Below are 15,118 nucleotides of genomic sequence, written 5' to 3' on the forward strand. Positions count from 1 at the left end.
TGATAGAACAAATGGGAAAATCAAGGGAAAAGGTCGATTTCCCTGGAAAATTCAGCATTGTGACAAATAAAGAGTACTTCTTGCATTAACACATTCGGGTCTGGCCTTATAATACAGCATTTGTACCTCTGGCCTGCGGTTTTTGGTTGTTTTTAAAAAAATCATAGAAAAAATATTTTTAATTTGTTTTTATTTACCACACATTTCTTAAATCTACAAAACTTCCTCTTTTCAATGAACAAAAATTTGTTAAATTTTCTTTTCATTTTCAGACATTTTTGAATATTTTTTTCAGCAATGTTTTGTGAAAAAAAAAGTAAAACATTGTAACAAATGTTAATATTGAGATATTTTAAGTTCGTAATCTGGAAATTTCAATAATTAACTACATAAACTATCAATACATCTTTTGAATCTTACATAAGAATACTTCTTATGTGCACATAACAGAAAATAATTACAAATTACAGGTAATTAGCTTTTGTATGAAAAAGTGGCTGCAGGACAGGACCAGATGATGTATCAGTTGGTTCTGCGTCATCTGTAAAAATTAAATGAATAAATAAATAAACTAAATAAATAAAATACATTTTCATTTGACATACACTATACAAAATAATAAATGGAAAAACTAAAAATACATCAGTGCATGTAGGAGAATCAAGCAAGAGGCAAGATGAATAGACCCATAAGAATTACCTCTTCTCACTTCATTCATAATATACTAGAGTTTGCAACACTGTTTATATAGTCAACAAATTAATTATTACGAATATAACCTACCTTCCAAATCTTCAAATTCATCTGCATCATCAAAATCGTCGCTAACTTCAAACTCTGAGGTGGAATTTCCGCTATGCAGTCTGGATCTAACGACGCCATTCTAAATAATGAAACGTACATCAACCCAAATACAAACAGTCGCAGGTGCGAGATAAAAATAGCACATGAGTCACCTAGCAGTCGGAATTTCAACAGAGCGGCTTGAATGAACATGCACATGAGACGAAGTACGAACATAGCCCATAGTTACTGTACGGACGCGATAAGAAGTGGCGTGCAATCAGAACGCAAAACGTGACCAAATTCTGTCTCCTCGTTGGCTGCCATGTGGCTGGGGGGTTTCTACGTTGCCACGTTCGCACAAACACACGGACAGGCTAGTCAGCTGTTGGCAAGCTCCGGCATTCTGGCAAGCATGAAACATTTTATCTTCCTGCTCTACACAGCAACCGAAAACCTTCACTGAAAGAACCTTTGTTGTGTTTTTATTATGGTACATTGCAAGCATCAGCAACCGGCATCTTTTTACTTATGTTTTATCGTATCACAATTACCAACAAAAGAAAATGCGTCTTCTGTTATGAACAACACTGTGGCAAATCGTTCTCCTTTGATTTCATGCCACCTCTTTGTCACGCCGTGATTGTTGAAGCTTCAGAACGTACAAATGAAATGTATTTCTTGAAAATTATGGCAAATTACGTATAAACAAATTACGTACAACTTCGTTTCGTTAACACATTTTTAAATTATATTTTGAGGAACCTACAAAAATTCACCTCCAAAACAGAATTTTACAGAACTGAGTTACTGTATTACAGAGAAGAATTTATCAAGAACAAATCAATTGTGTGTGAATTGATTGATTGAGTTGGTGTTTTAAAGTCCACTTTATGCACACTACGGCTAATCTGGAATGGACATACAGATGGAAGTGGGATCCGAACCACTATGTGCCTCGACAGGGTATCAAACACAGGACTACTTGATTACAAGGCGACAACACTTACCCTACCACTGTGCCATCGGGGAGGCACATGTGGGTGTGTGAAGTGAGATAATTTGGGAGCTATATGAGAATACAGGCTCTGGCAATACAGAGTTCAATAAATTACAATGAAACGCTTGGCAATTGCTCGATTTCCTTAACATTAATGATACATATGGTACATGTGTTATTAATGCTTTGAGCTACCTGTATGTAAAAACATTAAAAAAATGAATGAAAGAACAGAAGTAGTAGTTAAAGAATCAGTTGTTTTTGCTTACCGGCTACCATTGCAGTGGCGCTATCCCAAGATCATCTTCATTGTTGGTTGGTAAAGGAACATCTTCATCTGAACTACTACTGTCACTGTTGTCTTCCCGCCCAAGTGAAATTACAAAATCCTCCATTTGCTGCTCTTCAACTCCATCCTTTTCCCATGCTTCGGAAATAATCTTCCTTGTGTGTTCTATAGCCGAACGCCACCTATCTGCTGTCACATCCCCGATAGCCTGTTCTGTCAATTGCAAAATTTTAGATGGTGTAAAAGGTGGCAAAGTGTTCCTCTGTGCTACCAGCCCTTGACCTGTGCCCAAATAAGTTCGATTGCATTGTACATACAATGATAAGGCGGGAGACGGACCACCGTATGTCCCGCTTCTTCTGCAAGCTTGTCTATTCGATATATGGGGAACTGGGGTTTGTGTAACATAAGGAGCTGCAGTAGTTCAGCCTTCCTCATGTTTCTGTGGGCTCGCGAGATTCCTGAAGTAGGTCAATCCGGCAACAGCGCGTCGCTACCAGAGTGGGTGGTCCCACGCCGCTTGCTAGCGCGTCCCGACTATAATCGGCAAAGCGATTGCATACTGCAGGATGGGTTATGCCTGTCGTTCGTCCACATTGACTTTAAGTGCGCTGTGGGCTATGCCCGTCGTGAGACGCCAATGTGTTAAGAGCCATTATTTTGAAATTGTTTGGCTTAATTTTTTTATATGTTGAAGTAGGTTATGAGAAATCAATATTGTGCAATATTGAGACCCTGAAAAAAATTACCCTCCCCTGTAAAAAATGTTGAAGTTCAAGGTCATACGCTCCATTTTTCATGAAAAGTGAAACCTGAGTAAATTTGCAGTACTGTATGTTTGGAAAGCAACAACACCAAACTTTTGTTTTCATATACTGTTAATATAAGACAGTTTTCTTATATATATTCAATTGTTTTGATTGGGCATTGTTGCTTTCCATTTTTATGCAGCAACAAAAATGGTCCAAAATGCAGTTTTTGCCTGTTTTCGGCCCTTAATATCTTGTGGTTAAGCAACAGTGCCCCAAAGATATGTTTAGTGGGCATTGAAGCTCACCATTAGGACAAACTACCTGATATAGCACATTACTTGGATATTGATGCTGTTAGGAGATATAACACTCAGAATACTCAAAATTTGCGAAATCAGCAGGGACGTAGCTAGGTTGATTAGTTTGGGGGGACCCAAACGTAAAGTAAAGTAAAGTAAAAAGTAAAAAGTAAAGTGTTCCCCTGTGCTTAGCACCATGCCATGAAGGCGTATAGGGGGTGTGGGGGTAACGCCCCACACTTTCTTTATCCGGCCGTGAGTGGGGGTGAAGTGATCAGCACCACGCCCCTGACCGCCTTTACCCCCCAGGTTTCCCCAGGTACCCATGTTATTCGACGCTGGGTAGGCGCCGGGGCCGCTTTCGGGGGGACCCAAACGTAAGATTTTTTTCTATCAAACTATTATAAATTAACAAACTATTTATACACCATATAGGCCTATACTGTATCCATACATTATATATGGATGTGTGTGTATACAGGGGGTGGACAAAAATATGGAAACACCTGGTATAAAACAGGTAGCCATTTCAAACACGATTTGCATCTGAATGGTAGGTGGCACTGTGGTCACTGGCACTTCCTGCGAGGTATACACCCTGGCGAACCTGACAGATGGGCCAGTGACAGTTCAGTTACCGGTCCGTGCAGGTTATCGTGAATCATGTCCTAGCTGAGAGAGTTTCAAAGAGGGCAAATTGTGGGTGCGCATATGGTGGGAGCTTCCGTGACGAAAGTAGCGGAAATGTTTGGTGTATCAAGAGGCACAGTCTCGTAGATCATGACTGCCTACGAGACTTCCGGAAAAACCGCATCAGCGAAGCACCAGCGTGGACGCAAGTGTGTGTTGCGTGACAGAGACAGATGCACACTGGGTAGGATTGTGACCAAGCAGATCATCACCACGGCTCCAAAAGTCACTGCTGAGCTGAATACAGTGCTTACAAACCCTGTTAGCATCAAAACAGTCAGAAGAGAACTCCACAAGCAGGATATTCATGGCAGATCTGCAATTCCCAAACCACTCATGCCTGTTGACCATGCTGCTAGACGGAGACAGTGGTGCAATGCCCATAAAAACTGGACAATGGAGCAGTGGAAGACTGTAATCTGGTCGGATGAGTCATCCTTTACATTGTTTCCAACTGCTGTCCGAGTGTACGTGTGGAGAACGCCAGCACAAGCGTACGATACAGACTGTGTGTTACCAAGAGTGAAGCATGGTGGTGGTTCAGTGATGATTTGATCTCCTGGTCTTCTGCCGGACCCATCATCACCCTGCATGGACATGTCACTGCCAGGGACTATGTAACCATTTTGAGTGACCAGCTGCATCCCATGGTGCAAACTTTGTTCCCAGATGGTGATGCCGTGTTTCAAGATGACAGAGCCCCTGTTCATACAGCTCACATCGTCCAGGACTGGTTTGATGAGCACGAAGATGAAGTGTCACATATGCCATGACCTCCACAATCGCCAGACCTCAATATTATTGAGGCCCTGTGGTGGGTTTTGGAGACCAAGGTGCGAGCCTGCTACCCACCACCCTCGTCTCTACAACAACTTGCAGCTGCTTTGGAGGAAGAATGGTCCCTTTGTCAACCATACGCAACCTGTATTTGTCCATTAATCGTCGACTGCAGGCCGTTCTGCATGCCAAAGGTGGTCCTACTCCATATTAATAAAGGCAATGTGCATTTCTGCAGGTGTTTCCATATTTTTGTCTATCCCCTGTGTATATGTATATATATAAATCAAAGAAGGTAAAAGGAAACACTCATCGGATAGTAGAAAAATTCAAAATTTTCGCTAATTTCATAGCATCATCGGTGTGAGGAGAAAAAGACTGAACCGGAAGTTGGGGCACTGCAGAGTTACCAGGTCCCCATCGAAGAAGCAGCGGTGCGTAGAACGAAAAAAAACACTGTTTCGTCACCAGGCTCGTTGTAAACTGTGAGTGTGTGGGATGAGCTGGGAGGGAGGTTGGGAGGGATGGGATGGCTTGGGAGGGAAGGTGGGTGAGGGATGGGCATTACTGGGTGGCCTTGTTCAAGCCAGGTGGAGTGGTTGCACTCATGGCCGATATATAGGCCCTCTCCCATCTCTTGCGAACCGAGGTGTTGGCTGGTTGGGGTAGGAGATGGATAATCGCTACCCGGAAGCAGTCGTTGAAACTGATGTTGTGGTGGTTGGTGTGGACGGCGACAGTGAAGTCCAGGTTGTGGGTGGAGGAGCGGTGGTTATTGATGCGGAGGTTGAGGGCCGTTGATGTTTCACCCAGTTAAAAATCACCACAGATGTAGCAGGTGAGGATGTAGATAAGGTTTGAGGCATGGCAGGTCTCTTTGGGATAGAGGGTAAATTTGCCAGTGGTCGTGTGCACCTGGAGGGTGTGAGAAGTGATGAGGATGGGGCAGATCTTGCAACTGGGGCGGTTGCATTTATGAGCAGGGGGGTGTGGACCAGGATGTTTTGGAGGTTAGGGGGGCGTTTGAAAACCACTGGGTTTGTCGGGAAATATATTTTTGGTTTCAGGATCACTGTGGAGAATTGGGAGAAGAGAGTGCAGTGTGTGCCTGATTTTGTTGAGGTGAGGATGATATTGGGTGATGAGTGCAGGTGGGTTGGTGGCAGCAGGTTTCTTGGTGGTAGTGGTATGTGAGGCAGCTCGCGATATTTGCTTGGTGACCAGGATGGAGGGATATCCATGGTCAACCAGGGCCTGGTGTAGGCGGAGGTTATAATTCTGGTGGGAGGTGGGTGAAGTGTTCAGGCGCTGTCCCCTGAGGGCCAGAGAGAATGGAATGGCTTTTTTGGTGTGGAACGGGTGGGAGCTGGAGAAGTGTAGGTATTGCATGTGGTTGGTGGGTTTTATGTGGATGGAGGTAGTCAGGTGTCCTCCCTCGATGTGCACGTCCACATCCAGGAAGGTGATTTTAGGGAACGGAAGTGGTTAAGTTGGTCCAGGAAAGCTGACAAGGATGGTTCTCCATGTGTCCAGAGCATGAAGATGTCGTCGATGAAGCAGAGCCAGAGGAGGGGTTGAGTAGCCAAAAACTCTTGCTCAAGTTTGCCCATGAAGAGGTTTGCATAGGATGGGGCCATTCTGGTACCCATGGCTGTACCTCGGATCTGTAGGAAATTTTGGTTTTCAAAGGTGAAGTTGTTACAAGTGAGGACAAGGTGGGCTAGGTGGGTCAGGAAGTTGGTGCTGGGGTTGTGAGGTTTGGGTCTGCTATTGAGATAGAATTCTATGGAGCGGAGGCCATGGGAGTGAGGTATGATGGTGTAGAGGGAAGTGACATCGATGGTGGCAAGGATGATATTTGGGGGCATTGGTGGAAGGGTGCTGATTTTCTGGAGGAAGTGGTTGGTGTCACGGAGGTAGGAGGGCAGAGCTTTCACAAGAGGCTGGATATGGGAGTCAACAAAGGCTGAGATTCTTTCTGTGGGTGAGTTATAGCTGGACGCAATGGGTCTACCAGGGTTGCCAGGTGTGTGGATTTTGGGCAATAGATAGAAGGTGCAGGGATTGTCGGGTATTAACATGGCGGTGGTACGAGCTGTCAGGCCTTCAGGGGGGCCGCGGGTGTGGATGAAGTCCTGGATTTTGTTGAGGTGTTCGGCGGATAGGTCAACTGTTGTGGGTTTGTAGGTGGAGGGGTCAGCCAGCTGGCGGTTGGCTTCCGCCAGGTAGTCTTGAGAGTTCAAGACCACCGTGGTGGACCCCTTGTCAGCTGGGAGGATTTTGATGTTGTGGTTGTTGCTGAGGTCTCTGCGAGCTTTCTGTTGGGGGGGTTGAGGTTAGGTTGGTTGTGAAAGTTATTTAAGAATGAGCTGTCAGGTGGTGGAAATGATGGCAGTGATGTATCTTTCCAAGGGGTGGTTGGTGGGCAGGGGGGTGGATCTTGAGAGGAGAGGGGGCTAAATTGAAGGAGGCTCGGGTGGGTTTCACTGGTAGTAGTTTGGAGTGAGGAATTTTTGGCTCAGAAATGTTGCCATTGGAGGTTGCGAGCAAATGTGTGTATGTCAAAAAGTAGGCGGAATTGGTTGGAGGGGAAGTGGGGGAGAAGGTCAGGCCTTTGGATAAAACAGCTATTTCATCAGTGCTCAGTTTATGGCTGGATAAATTGAGTACAGTCTGGTTGTTTTTGAGTGGGTTAGGGTCATTGGTGGTCATAGATCTGGTAGGGGTGGGTTTGTCCGTGGACTGGTTGTTTCACAAGGTGCAATGTCTGGGGGTGCAGTTTTGGTTTTCAGGGGGGTCTGTGGTGGTGTGGGAGAGGTGGGTGATGGTAAAGGGAGGTCGGGTAATAGCGGGCATGTTGGTGTGGGACTGAAATTGGGCAGCAGTGGAAGGGGAAGGGTGCAGCCAGTCTGAAAAGCTTGACGGCCCCATCCTATGCAAACCTCTTCATGGGCAAACTTGAGCAGTTTTTGCCTACTCAACCCCTCCAACTCCTCCTCTGGCTCTGCTTCATCGACGACATCTTCATGCTCTGGACACATGGAGAACCATCCTTGTCAGCTTTCCTGGACCAACTTAACCACTTCCGTTCCCTAAAATCACCTTCCTGGATGAGGACGTGCACATCGAGGGAGGACACCTGACTACCTCCATCCACATAAAACCCACCCGTTCCACACCAAAAAAGCCATTCCATTCTCTCTGGCCCTCAGGGGACAGCGCCTGAACACTTCACCCACCTCCCACCAGAATTATAACCTCCGCCTACACCAGGCCCTGGTTAACCATGGATATCCCTCCATCCTGGTCACCAAGCAAATATCGCGAGCTGCCTCACATACCACTACCACAAGAAACCTGCTGCCACCAACCCACCTGCACTCATCACCCAATATCATCCTCACCTCAACAAAATCAGGCACACACTGCACTCTCTTCTCCCAATTCTCCACAGTGATCCTGAAACCAAAAATATATTTCCCAACAAACCCAGAGTGGTTTTCAAACGCCCCCCCCCCAACCTCCAAAACATCCTGGTCCACACCCCCCTGCTCATAAATGCAACCGCCCCAGGTTCAAGACCTGCCCCATCCTCATCACTTCTCACACCCTCCAGGTGCACACGACCACTGGCAAATTTACCCTCTATCCCAAAGAGACCTGCCATGCCTCAAACCTTATCTACATCCTCACCTGCTACATCTGTGGTGATTTTTAACTGGGTGAAACATCAACGGCCCTCAACCTCCGCATCAATAACCACCGCTCCTCCACCCACAACCTGGACTTCACTGTCGCCGTCCACACCAACCACCACAACATCAGTTTCAACGACTGCTTCCGGGTAGTGATTATCCATCTCCTATCCCAACCAGCCAACACCTCCGTTCGCAAGAGATGGGAGAGGGCCTATATATCGGCCATGAGTGCAACCACTCCACCTGGCTTGAACAAGGCCACCCAGTAATGCCCATCCCTCACTCACCGTCCCTCCCAAGCCATCCCATCCCTTCCACCCTCCCTCCCAGCTCATCCCACACACTCACAGTTTACGACGAGCCTGGTGACGAAACAGTGTTTTTTTTTCGTTCTACGCACCGCTTCTTCTTCGATGGGGACCTGGCAACTCTGCAGTGCCCCAACTTCCGGTTCCGTCTTTTTCTCCTCACACCGATGATGCTATGAAATTAGCGAAAATTTTGAATTTTTCTACTGTCCGGTGAGTGTTTCCTTTTTCCTTTTACCTTCTTTGATTTTTGCTTAGCCATTTTGGCCCTCATATAGTCTCGGAAAGAAAAGGATCAAGGTCCTCCTCGGTGGCACATGGTAGCATCGTCGCCTTGTAATCAAGGGGTTCCGGGTTCGATACACGGTGGATGCTCATAGTGATTCGGATCCCACTTTGCACTGTAGAACCAGTCCCGATTAGCCTTACTGTGTATAAAGTGGACTTAAAACACCAACTCAATCAATCAATGAATAAATTGGAAAGGAACATCATTTTCTTCTGTATCCCCCAACAGTCTACGGATATACTCTCGCAAAATACACAGCCATTATTCGGGAAACTAAATGCAGAATGACCCCATTAGCTTAATGGCTTATACACCAAGAACAATGTTATTAGCCTTTAGATTTGTAAATTTGCTATAAAAAATTGAGAAGCAGATAAAACCCTTTTCCGTAGTTTTAGATATAAAGTTCTGGAACCAGGTTTACAAGTATTGGCAATAGTGCAAATATGAAATGTGTGTGTAATGAGTTCAAGCTAGGCATCTCATTTATACAGTTCATACCGGAATCGAATCCGGTATCTCTTAGTTCAAGGGTGGGCCCGAGTCTTCTATGGCATCTGATTGTTCACTTGGGAAATGATGACGATAAGAAATTATATGCACACGTCTAATTTCTTAAAATTAATCTTATTTGTGTGTGGAAAACAATATATGATGGCACTGTATAAAACAAAGTTCCCACACGCTCAAATAATTATGCTCTTGTCTTTGGTTCAGCAGGTTCAACAACCTGCCCAGGTTCAATTCCCGATGGAGGCACATAGTTGTTCGGATTTCACTTTAAACTGTAGGTCCAGTCCCGATTAGCCTTACTGTGCATAAAGTGGACTTATAACACCAGTTCAGTTAATCAATCAATCGAAAGGTTCAAGGTTCGATTGCTGGTGGTCAGGCCAGTAGCCAGAATTTGATTTCGGAAGGGGCTTATCCCTTATCCCGCCATCTAAAGACGAAAAGGTTGGGGGGAGGAGTAAATGAGCTGAAGATGAATTTCTTGGTATATTGCAACTTACCATATACAAGATGTTTAATCCTGTTAATGAAGAAAATTTAATTACTTTTTTTAAATTTAATCCTTGAATTCTGGGAATTCTGCATGAATTGTTTTCTGTAGATGTGAGAAATTGCAACTTTCATTAATACAAATACCATTTAATTTAAGCATATTTATAAATGCTCTGAGGCAACTTTTTCACAGTTTAGCTTTTATTTTTATTGAGAAGGAAAATAAAGTTGAGTAAAAAATAAAACTGAATTCTCTTAATACGTTTGCTTTCTTAGTGTCCTTTGCAGAACAATCTATCTGACACGACAGAAAATTATCTAAAGATATGATAACTTGAAGTGAATTAGTTAAATTTGAGTTCGAAATTATTTACAATTAATAATTTTTCGTAGATAGTATATCCCATAACATTTGTAACTTGTGTTTACTTTTTTTCAAGTCTGTATGTGAAATGGTAAAGTAAAATCTGCACCTTAAATTAAATATTTTAAATATACAATATATCATTTCATTGAATTGAATTATAATTTTTGCTTAACATTGGAATCACACAGACTCTCAGAGATATCTGTGGGTTTGGGTGTGTGTGTGTGTGGTGAGAGGCAGTAATACATTGTTGAAGCAGAGAAAACGTCTGCTTGTCGGTCATTCCATGTCAAATCAACCAATGGTCTGAACCTTGACATCTCAGAAATAGATAATTTTTGGTACAGCGGTACTACCAGTAAAGTTGAAAGAAACTGTCAAATTTCAAATGTTTTGGGCAGTTAGCTTTTGAGTTATAGACTCAAAAAAGCAAAAATCCTAAAATTTGACAACTTTTTGAAATCTTGAAAAAGCTGTAGATCATAAACTATTTGACCTAGAGAGCTCAAATTGGTGTCAGTCTTCTTCTTCTAATGGGCTTTAACTTGTAATGAAACATGGCTGTGCTATTTTAATTTTGTAATTTTTAAAAAACTCGAAATTTTTTCTTTTTGAAAATATCAAAAACACCACTTTTAATTTAAAAAAAATGTTTTGAAGAAATTAATTTACTATTTGTGTGCAAAATTTCATAATGGGACGGTAATGGGTTCCTATGGAAATTTATTATTTTGTATTGTAATGTGTGTGAAATTTGTAAATTTCTTGACTTTCATGTTGGAACCATAACTATAAGCAGAGTGGTTGTGGTTGTCCTCTTGATAGGTAGAATGAACAAACAAAAAATCCTTAAAAATCTGAATTCTAAAGGTTCAAAAATATTTTTTTATTGGTTGATTTGACATGGAATGACCCTTGTATGGTTGATTTTTTTTTTTAAGTTTGCCCTGAAAACCGGGAATTATATTCGAATTTTATGGTTCTAGAGTGGCTACCCTGAATATGTTCCATATACTGCATTTACAACCTACGTACATGGTAACCTCCCCCCCCCCCCCCATTAGCATTTCAACAATATATTTTAGAAGTTGTACAATTGGTGGTCAGATGATATGGATTCAAGCACGTGTATTTATATTATTTCATATTGCTTTTCTGTAACTTTTGTGCGTGAAATAACACCCAAACCCAGGCCACAACTTAATCTGGAACTTTCCATAGCTAGATCATGTGTTAGACTGCTTAATGTAATCAGCCACCAACATGACTAAGTACAACGTGAGAGAAAATTATAAACATTTTATTTAGGTAACATGATTTGTGTACTAATTGCTTCAGCAATTGTGCTTGATTTACATGTATTAAATATTTTCTCCCTCAGGAAATTGAAGATATGTTTGAGTCAGCAGCAGAAGAGACTGAAAAGTTGCTGCAGAAAAACAGTCCAGCACAGAAATTAAATTCAAATGCATTAAGTCTTCATGGAATACAGTGCATGCTGAAGGAAGCTACACAGTGTTGCAAACAATTGGACAAAAGCTTTGTAAGTCATGCAAACTTGTTGATTTTTTTATTTTGGGATTATAGTGGAACCACCAGCAAAAAAACCTGTGCAGACCTGTGACTCTTGTGCACCGTACTCCCACGTGGAGGGAAGGGGCAGAGTGGAGCATGCTTCCTTATGACCCAAGCTGAAGGGAAAGTTGCATGGAGACTTCCTTATGACCCAAGCTGAAGGGAAAGTTGCATGGAGACTTTTCGTCGAAGTTCTTTACCTTGTGGTCGATCTATAGTTCACCCCTGGTATGTTAGTTATGATTTAATGATGCCAACCAAATCTTTTCATAAATTGCAAAATTCTCTAGTGTGGTATTTTTAAAAGATGGCTCACTTAATTTACAAACATATTCTACAAGTTTACCATTACAGTGTGAATACATAAGGATTCGTATTTTCCCCACACTTAACCACACCTGCTTACTTATATGAAATAGCTTGCATACCATGTGTATTTATTTACACATTTAAACAAACAAACAAAAAAGGTGTATACAATGCTAATTCATAACATATGCTGCTTGACAATCTATCTTCGCAGTAACATATGAGCAGAATTGCCAATGTTCCCCTTTGGAATTGTTCACCCTTCACATTGTAAAACTTTTCTAGTAACTCCATGTTAATGAGACTTGAAAGTATTTTTTGTGTATGTAATGCAGGGACGTTGGAACTTATTTTGGAGTGGGGGGCAGGTTTTTCAAATCCATCAACCAGTTTTAACATCTCCCCTACATATATATATATACACAAATAATGAAGTAGACAGTAAACTCTTTCTTCTCCGATGACAATGTGACCTATCAACGTATTTCTTTTCCTGTGGTAAGTGTTTACTGTCTCCTTCATCATTTGTATTTATCTGCCATCTGCCTTTCTGGCACCTTTTCTTATCCTATGCCTATTCATATACACACACACACACACACACACACACACACACACACACACACACACACACACACACACACACACACACACACACACACACACACACACACACACACACACACACACACACACACACACACACACACACACACACACACACACACACACACACACACACACACACACACACACACACACACACACACACACACACACACACACACACACACACACACACACACACACACACACACACACACACACACACACACACACACACACACACACACACACACACACACACACACACACACACACACACACACACACACACACACACACACACACACACACACACACACACACACACACACACACACACACACACACACACACACACACACACACACACACACACACACACACACACACACACACACACACACACACACACACACACACACACACACAGAGAGAGAGAGAGAGACAGGGTGATTCTAAAGGTATAGTACAAACGAAAACCACAGATACCTCCCATGAAATAGAGACAAAAGTTCCCCTTCCACTTTGCCGAGAGATGCCTCCGTGAGGAGCTAGACAACGCCGAAAACGTGTGAAAATGAACTTCACACCTCTGTACAGCCAGTACCAGTGAAGATAGAAAGGTGGAACAAACTAAGTCAAAAGGAACACCAAAGTCGCCCATCCGAAAAACACTAGGCGGCAGCTGCGCAATGCATGCGCATGGGGTTCCACAAAGGCAATAGGAGTGTCCCGCAAGACAAGTGAAGGGAAAGGGTAGCGATCGACAACGGTAGGGAGAAAAGAAGCTATGAAGCATGAAGTAACAATTGCACAGCGGGAAACAAACACCATGACTGAAGCAGTGCAGTCGAGAAAAGTAGTGCGGGGTTGCAGAACCACGGGAGGACGACGTAGGATGTAAAAACACACCGAGAATGCAAGCAAAGTGGTCCGTGACACTCGACAGGCAACAGATGCGTACATGGTTCGGGGCAGAAATGGCGGCGCTGGCGGTGCAGCGCAAGGGGAGTCCCCAAAACACAGTGGGGGGAGACACCGCAGCAAGAACAAAGCACGGTGCAACAAAAGAGAAAGAGGACCGGACGGGGAATGGTACCTGCCAAGGAGACAACAAATGCGGGACGAGGGATTCCCCGTAGCAGCACCGAGGGTATGTCACACAGAGGTCGTGCACCAGCAGGACAAACACAGCAACTACGGGCACAGGAGGTTATTGCTAATGAAAGGTGCACATACAGATAGGACCACGTACCCCGTACTGACGTTGTAACAAACGTCGTGATGGGGCCTAATCAGCCTCTTAGAAATGAAGCCGGAGGCACATTGCTGGGTGGGAGCAGGCGAAAGGCTGCTGGAGTGTCGTACGGACCCCAGCACTCCGTACGGTGGACGACACTAATGGACGAGGTCGGAATGTTTCCATCCCGATCACCAGGTCCACCGTTCCCAGACCTGACGCGGCTGCTTGCTTCCGAGTGCAACCCCAGCCGAACAACTCGAGTCCCTCCTCGGCCGCAGCCTTCCGCTCCGAAACCAAGCGTGGCCTCACACCACCGCAGCCGCACACTGCCGCGTGGGTGTGAGACGGGGCCGAGCAAGGCTGGACAGATAAACTGCGTGGGACAATCGTGTAATGAAGCTACGTGGGGGTATGCACATCTGTTCAACTGCTGGGTTACCCCACATTGGTGTACACAAACACCACACGATCGTACGTAGTGCTCCCCGTCGGCTCGAGCAAGACGGACGAAGTTCGTGTTGTGGGTGAATGGGGCAAGAATGAAGGATGCTACATGTGTTCCACGATGACAAGGCCCCAGAGTACATCGCCCCACCTGACGGCAGTGGTCAGGTAGTGAAGAGCACAGGCACGGGTGGCTCAGGAACATCAGCTGATTGTACCACAGCGCCGTGTGGACGTGTGGGCTGATTGGAAGTCCAGCGTCAGGGAGTGTGTCAGTGAAAGAGCCGGTGCGGTGGTGGTGTGCTTGACGTACGACAATTGAGTACGTTGTTTCGAAGGCGTTGAGACCAGTGTGTGTGTGTGTGTGTGCCACCTGTGCACTGCAGTACAGTATTCCATAATTGGCACTATCCTCATCGTACTATGGAACGCTACACATTTGTAGAACTGAGGGACATGCATTTTGTCTACGGCCTTGCAGATGGCAATGGCCGAGCAGCTGCACGCCTTTATCGCGGACGGTATCCAGAGAGGCGACAACCCGACAGCAGGTTGTTTTCGAACGTGCACCGTACCCTTGGTGAATCGCGTGTGTTACGTGCAGGCCATCATGTCGGTCACCCAAGACATGTGCGCACCGCGGCAGTCGAGGAGGACGTACTTGCTCGCGTGGACGACACACCG

At 44.4% G+C, this 15,118-nt stretch overlaps 1 protein-coding gene across 2 annotated transcripts in view; it reads left to right on the forward strand.

Moving 5' to 3' along the window:
• neb (kinesin family member nebbish) overlaps positions 1–15,118 on the forward strand; it is a 213,331-nt gene that overhangs the window by 176,184 nt on the left and 22,029 nt on the right. For both annotated transcript variants that reach the window (XM_083138418.1, XM_083138419.1), the window contains one exon: positions 11,639–11,800. In XM_083138418.1, the coding sequence (XP_082994544.1) occupies positions 11,639–11,800 (162 nt within the window). The remainder of the gene's footprint in view (positions 1–11,638; positions 11,801–15,118) is intronic.

This window comes from Lepisma saccharinum, chromosome 1, assembly GCF_977018435.1.
Source record: "Lepisma saccharinum chromosome 1, izLepSacc3.1, whole genome shotgun sequence".
In the NCBI taxonomy this organism is placed as follows: domain Eukaryota; kingdom Metazoa; phylum Arthropoda; class Insecta; order Zygentoma; family Lepismatidae; genus Lepisma; species Lepisma saccharinum.